Source organism: Salvelinus namaycush, unplaced genomic scaffold (assembly GCF_016432855.1).
Source record: "Salvelinus namaycush isolate Seneca unplaced genomic scaffold, SaNama_1.0 Scaffold307, whole genome shotgun sequence".
Lineage (NCBI taxonomy): Eukaryota > Metazoa > Chordata > Actinopteri > Salmoniformes > Salmonidae > Salvelinus > Salvelinus namaycush.
This window is the reverse complement of record NW_024059975.1, coordinates 32872-40571: the sequence shown is the minus strand read 5'-3', so window position 1 is coordinate 40571 and position 7700 is coordinate 32872. Positions and strand designations below refer to the sequence as shown.

The following is a 7700-nucleotide window of genomic DNA, read 5'->3' as shown; positions in this document are numbered from 1 at the left end:
TTTTATATAGTTATTTCTCTGTTGACCAGTAATTAACGCCACTGTGACGGACACATTTTAGCTTCTTATTATCGGCATTCTTAACTTCCTGCTGTGGTTAATGTAACATGTTTCATTTTATGACTTCATGACTTCTGTTTCACCACCATCCAAATAAATATCTCTATGAGCGTCTGTGCTTTCCCAGCACACCATGGCATTACTTCACATCCTGTTCAAACACACACTGTTGGCATATCGTTTGGTACTGACTATTCAACTCACACTCTCTCTAATGAGGTTTCCCAAAAAGACGTTCTGATTTTGTTGGAAAAGTGCAGCTAAGACAGGACTTCAGGTATGTTTTGATTAGTTCTGTTATATTAATATTTTGATAACATAAGACGACATAGTCAGGGAGAGAATTCACATCAGTGTTATGAAATTCATGGTAATTTAGTGGTCATCTATATGTTTTTTTACCCTCTCGTTTTAATGATACTTTACACCCTCTAGTTTTAATGATACTTGATACCTAATAGTTTGAATGATACTTTATACCCACTAGTTTTAATGATACTTTATACCCAATAGTTTTGATGACTCTTTATACCCAATAGTTTTGATGACTCTTTATACCCACTAGTTTTAATGATACTTTATACCCACTAGTTTTAATGATACTTTATACCCTCTAGTTTTACTGATACTTTATACCCTCTAGTTGTAATGACTCTTTATACCCTCTAGTTTTAATGATACCTTATACACTCTAGTTTTAATGATACTTTATACCCACTAGTTTTAATGATACTTTATACCCTCTAGTTGTAATGATACTTTATATACACTCGTTTTAATGATACTTTATACCCTCTAGTTTTAATGATGCTTTATACCCTCTAGTTTTAATGATACGTTATACCCTCTAGTGTTAATGATACTTTATACCCACTAGTTTTAATGATACCTTATACACTCTAGTTTTAATGATACTTTATACCCTCTTAGTGTCAAGTTGAAGGTGTTAATTACAAAAATATAATTTAAAGAGTGAAAGCATCAAGTCACAGGCTCTAAGGGAATGTGTAATGGGGTTAATCTTTCTATACAATCTATATCATATGAACTTAACATATCCTCTTGATTCTTAAGGACATCATGGACATGCCTCCCACCCCCAGCTCTGGTAATAGTAACCTGAATGAAGCCAACACTTGTGGAGTGGACCTCAACCAAGATGCCATCTACCTTCCTGTAATCTACAGTATCTTCTTCATCATTGGCACTCCCCTCAATCTGATGGCCCTGTTCGGGCTCTATCGTCTGATCAAGTCTGAAAACGTCTTACCGGTGTACGTGATCAACCTGCTCCTTTCGGATCTCCTCCAACTGTTCACTGTACCTCTATGGATTGACTACTATCGCAGGGGTCACAGCTGGCGATTCGGGTCCACTTCCTGCCAGTTATTGGGGGTCAGTTTCTACGTCAGCATTTACACCGGCATTGCATTCATGTGCATCATCGCTTTGGAGCGCTACTTGGCCATCGCCAAGCCTCTGAGATTCCAAGCATTGAGAAAGCTGAAGTTTGCACGATGGATAGCCCTTAGCATATGGGTCTTGGTAGCCGTGCCTCCATCCATCGCCTTGCATAAAATGCAACCCAACGACAATCACACCCTGTGTATCGAGAGCTACCCTTCCAAGGAGGGGTTCATCATCTACCGATTGATCACCTTATCCCTGTCCTTCATCATCCCTCTCGCCTTCATCGTGTTCCTCCACTGGAAGACCCTGAGGTCTTTGTCGGCCATTGGTACCTTGGGAACGGAAGAGAAGCACCGCATCAGGGGGCTTCTCAATCTGCTGGTGGTCATCTTCATCCTGGTCCTTGGCCCCTACCACATCACAGGATGCGTGAAGTACATTGGATTGCTTTTCCACAGGGACGCCTGTGAATGGGAGAAGGCTGTGATTGTGCCCTACCAGCTGGGCAGGGGTCTGTTGAGCCTCAACAGTCTGCTGGATCCTGTACTTTATACGTTCCTGAGGAGTGACTTCAGGGAGGCTGCGGGCCATTACCTGCCCTGCCTGAGGAGGATGCAGGAGTCTGTATGCAGGACTGTGAGTCATCATAGGACCACCACTAAGACTCCTAGTAGTCTCTCAGATCACACTGATTCTATCTAAACCCAAACCAGACATTTGTAACATACCTGTACATGATGTACAGTACCTAGCTAGATGCTATCTGCTTTTCTTATAATATATTAACCAGCCTTCGAAGAACCATCACCAGGACCACTATTATCCTTTAAGACCCCACAGAGAGACCCTGATTCAACCTGTGATAAACATTAATACTGAACATTATTCATAAATGCTGCAGAACAAAGGTTATACTGTGGGAAAGGAACATCTCTAAGATATACATATATTTCCTATAATTGTTTTTTTTTACAAAAACTGTTTGTTTCTTTAAACAGTGCCAGTGGGTTTTAGAAAGTACATTCTTGATTGAGACAGACGTGGTTTGCCTCATATTGCCACAGCCAGGATGTTGCCAAATTGAGATTTCATGTGGCAGGCAGCTGGTATCGCAGAAGGACTGGTGTCCTCATAATACATTCATATTTCCTCTTTCAAGCAACAAAAAATTGCACAAAAAAGAACTTGCCTATAAACACATCTTGTTCCAAATCAATTGGAAGTTGTTTTACAAACTTGTTTTACAACTTTGTTTAAACAAACTTACAAACTAGACATGAAACATATAAGATAAACTGCTGAAGGACTGAACATAGTTTTAATCCTTGGTTGTCCACAATAGTGTATATTTGACACTGGGGAGAAAAATAATGTAGTACTTTGATGATTTAGAGTTGCCCCTGGCAACTGAAAGGGATGGTTCAACCAGACTGTTCTACCTGTTTATAAATAGCATCGTACCCAACTGAGGACCACATGTATACAAGAATTGGAAGTGGTTTTGTAATGTGGGGCAATGTGTAATATTGTATTTCTGTCAGCATTGCAATGCTAAATGTAAATCAATCTATATCACAAACCTATGTACCATTTCATTTAAAACATTTAATTTAAAACATAACTGTACATATCATGACACCTTTCAGATTCAGTTGAATAAAAGAGTTTCATGTTTGCATAAAAATGATATAGATTATATCCCATATGTTACTATAGCCTATAGGGGGGCAAAACTAATTACATTTACATTTGAATAATGAAATGTACAGTGAGTTCCTAATGTTTCCATCTGTGCTACAACACTGAAGGTGCTAAAGATGATGCCGTTGACATAGTAACACGTACCACTTGACAATATGTGCATTGTATGTCCAATTTATCTGCCCACAGAGACTAATCACATAGTTCTAGCTCTGTGGTTGAGGCAGTCATTCCACACGGCACTAACTTGAAAGGAGAGAGACTCCTGTAAAATTGCTCTTGATTCATAGAACCGCAAAATCAATAAAAGTGTATATTATCTAATTACACATTATAGCAAAGACATATATATATATATATTTTTATCAACGCTTTGCCTCTGTGATTGAGCCAAGCATTATTGCACTGATTCAGATTGATACCAGTTAATTGTTGTACAATGCATTAAAGAGCGCTTTAATTATAGACGGCAGACTCTGTCTTCTCTCTGCTGTCACTATTATCCTGCTCTGTCATTTGTTCATTAGTCCCTGCAGACCTGATTAGTCAATGGATGCATTGTAATAACCCTGGCTCTTAAAGAGGGGTAGCTCCAGCTCAATTCAGTCAGGCTCCCACATCAGAAGTTATTGATCCAATAGACTGTAATGCCCCCCCCCCCGATCCATATCACATACTGCTGCTTATCAGTGACACACAGGGATGCTTGCCATGCTCAGATTTTCAATAAAGTTCCATGCATGTGAATGCCTGTGAGAATATGGTTGTGTGTGATTTACATTATCAGGGGATCGTATAGCACACAATTATAAACTGGCCCTCACAAATTGATGGTAATCTGTCTTAAAGGTGGTGGGTAGATAACTGGCCCTCACAAATTGATGGTAATCTGTCTTAAAGGTGGTGGGTAGATAACTGGCCCTCACAAATTGATGGTAATCTGTTTAAAGGTGGTGGGTAGATAACTGGCCCTCACAAATTGATGGTAATCTGTTTAAAGGTGGTGGGTAGATAACTGGCCCTCACAAGTTAATGGTAATCTGTTTTAAAGGTGGTGGGTAGATAACTGGCCCTCACAAGTTAATGGTAATCTGTCTTAAAGGTGGTGGGTAGATAACTGGCCCTCACATGTTTTTTTAAACATTTTAAACCTTTATTTAACTAGGCAAGTCAGTTAAGAACAAATTCATATTTTCAATGACGGCCTAGGAACAGTGGGTTAACTGCCTTGTTCAGGGGTGGAACAACATATTTTTACCTTGGGGATTCGATCTTGCAACCTTCCGGTTACTAGTCCAACACTCTAACCACTAGGCTACCTGCCACCCCATAGGTGTGATGATGGTAATCTGTTTTAAAGGTGGTGGGTAGATATCCTCCAATGAACAATGAACAAAAAACACAATTTGCCTCATACAGCGCAACACATCTCCTTCACATAGAGTTGATCAGGCTGTTGATTGTGGCTTGTGTAATGTTGTCCCACTCCTCTTCAATGGCTGTGTGAAGTTGCTGGATACTGGCGGGAAATGGAACACGCTGTCATAAACGTAGATCCAGAGCATCCCAAATGTGCTCAATAAGTGACATGTCTGGTGAGTATGCAGGTCATGGAAGAACTGAGACATTTTTAGCTTTCAGGAGTTGTGTACAGATCCTAAAGACATGGGACCGTGCATAATTATGCTGAAACATGAGGTGATGGCGGCGGATGAATGGCATGACAATGGGGCTCAGGATCTCGTCACAGTATCTCTGTGCATTCAAATTGCCATCGATAAAATCCAATTGTGTTTGTTGTTGGTAGCATATGCGTGCCCATACCATAACCCCACTACCACCACGGGCCACACTGTTCACAAAGTTGACATCAGCAAATCGCTCGCCCACATGACGCCTGTCACTTGTTCTGAGGTTGTGAGGCCATTTGGACGTACTGCCAAATTCTCTAAAATGACGTTGGAGGCTGTGGAGAAATGAACATCACCAGGCGGTATGAGTTAATAGACTAATAACAAAGACATTATCAAACCTCTCTGCCAATAACAGCTAGTTTTCAGGTACATATCCCTCGCATTAAGCTAGTCCAAATAGGCCCCTCACTCAGACCACTTCCAGACAGTCCTATGCCCTTCATTCAGACCACTTGCAGACAGTCCTATGCCCCTCATTCAGACCACTTCCAGACAGTCCTATGCCCTTCATTCAGACCACTTGCAGACAGTCCTATGCCCCTCATTCAGACCACTTCCAGACAGTCCTATGCCCCTCATTCAGACCACTTCCAGACAGTCCTATGCCCCACATTCAGACCACTCAGACAGTCCTATGCCCCTCACTCAGACCACTTCCAGACAGTCCTATGCCCCTCATTCAGACCACTTCCAGACAGTCCTATGCCCCTCACTCAGACCACTTCCAGACAGTCCTATGCCCCACATTCAGACCACTTCCAGACAGTCCTATGCCCTTCATTCAGACCACTTCCAGACAGTCCTATGCCCCTCATTCAGACCACTTCCAGACAGTCCTATGCCCCTCACTCAGACCACTTCCAGACAGTCCTATGCCCCACATTCAGACCACTTCCAGACAGTCCTATGCCCTTCATTCAGACCACTTCCAGACAGTCCTATGCCCCTCATTCAGACCACTTCCAGACAGTCCTATGCCCCTCATTCAGACCACTCCCAGACAGTCCTATGCCCCTCATTCAGACCACTCCCAGACAGTCCTATGCCCCTCATTCAGACCACTCCCAGACAGTCCTAGGACACCACTGTTACAGTAGGGTACTAAATTGTTCCCCAGAAATGATTTGATATTGAGATAAAAACGGCTGCAGTGACTTAATGGCATGGGATTCTGCTAATCCGTGACAACGATATATTCTGATGTGGTTAAACTTGAATGTAAATGTTTTTGCTATGTACAAACAATATATCACGTTTGATGGATTTATCCTGTTTTTATTCCAGATTTTACGTTTTTGTAAAATGAGGTTATGCTCATTTTTTCACAGAGTCTGACGTTACAGAATGGCATTACCAACCTAATCTTCTTATTCAATTACATCTGATTAATTATCACCTCCTTCAATAAAGTCATATCAAAGTCAATATTCCATCAACATAGGGGATTCTTTGGCCCATGAAATTACACCAGAATTAATAGTTTCATTTGTTTTCTGTTGCAATCTTACTAAAAAGTAAGTTTCTATTTTAGAAGTAATGAGAGGCTACATACTATTTTAAAAAGGGTTCTTCAGATGTAAAAACGGTTCTTTATAGAACCTTATCCCTCCGCAAAGAACACTTTTGGAACCCTTTTTTCTAACAGTGTAGAATGTATTATTTTCTCTCAACAATGCACGTGACTACTGTCCAGATTGATCTTTACATCTGTTTGGCTTCCAGTGTGAAAATGTCAAGGGCATAGAAGGATAATCACATAAGTTCATAATGTTAACATTTTCTTGTTCCCGGGGATTTATATGTATCCTGGGGAGAGTAATATATTTTGTAAGGCCCTTAAACTGTACATAAAACTAATGTGAAGTTGATCAAAATGCCCTTCATGGCTTGGACTGGGGGCAATCAACAAGCTACTCTTCATGGCTTGGACTGGTGGTAATCATCAAGCTACCCTTCATGGCTTGGACTGGGGGCAATCAACAAGCCACCCTTCATGGCTTGTACTGGGGGCAACCATCAAGCTACTCTTCATGGCTTGGACTGGGGGCAACCATCAAGCTACCCTTCATGGCTTGGACTGGGGGCATTTATCAAGCTACCCTTCATGGCTTGTACTGGGGGCATTCAAGCCACCCTGTAATCAAGCCACCCTGTATTGCCCACTCCCCCATGTTAAAAAAACGGAACGCTCTCTTGTGTTCCTTTAGTACACCTACTTGAATCCCTGAATCTGGAATATACTTTCACATGCTGTTTTAAAATAGAATTGACGCTGTGAGAAAAGAGATGACAACCACTATAACCTTTGAGGGCCAGCATGAAAAGTTTCCAGGTGCTTCGCTTCTGCAGTCCTCTCTGCATGAGGAGACATAACAAATCAAGGGCCACCATCTCCCAGAGGCAGACGGTGGCTGCGTCCCAAATGATTCCATATCCTCTATATAGTGCACTGCTTCTGACCAGAGCCCAATTGGCCCTGGTCCCTATTGGCCCTGGTCAAAAGTAGTTCACTATATAGGGAATAGGGGTGCCATTTTGGATGCACCAGGGCATCCTGGGGGACCAAAGTCCTGTTAGAGGGGAAAAGGAGAGCCAGAGAAAGCGAGTGTCAGTTCCCCTACAGACATTACAGACATACTAGATCACATGGGTACAAAGATTAGACAGAGGTCATGCAGATACAGTATTTAAAGATACAGTTACAGTTGCAGATACAGTTTAAAAAGTGTATTGGTAGCGTACACAGATTTGCAGGTGTTATATCAGGTGCAGTGAAATGCTTATGTTACCAGCTCCAACAGTGCAGTAGAAGGTCTTATGTTAACAGCTCTAACA

General features: G+C 41.6%; 1 protein-coding gene across 1 annotated transcript; it reads left to right on the top strand.

Annotated features, from left to right (window-relative positions):
* Positions 1-248: 248 nt before the first annotated feature.
* Positions 249-3819, top strand: LOC120039904 (G-protein coupled receptor 4-like). Its single transcript, XM_038985228.1, has 2 exons — positions 249-337; positions 1135-3819. The coding sequence occupies exon 2, from the start codon at positions 1141-1143 to the stop codon at positions 2170-2172; it is 1032 nt and encodes a 343-aa protein (XP_038841156.1). The 5' UTR covers positions 249-337; positions 1135-1140; the 3' UTR covers positions 2173-3819.
* Positions 3820-7700: the final 3881 nt, after the last annotated feature.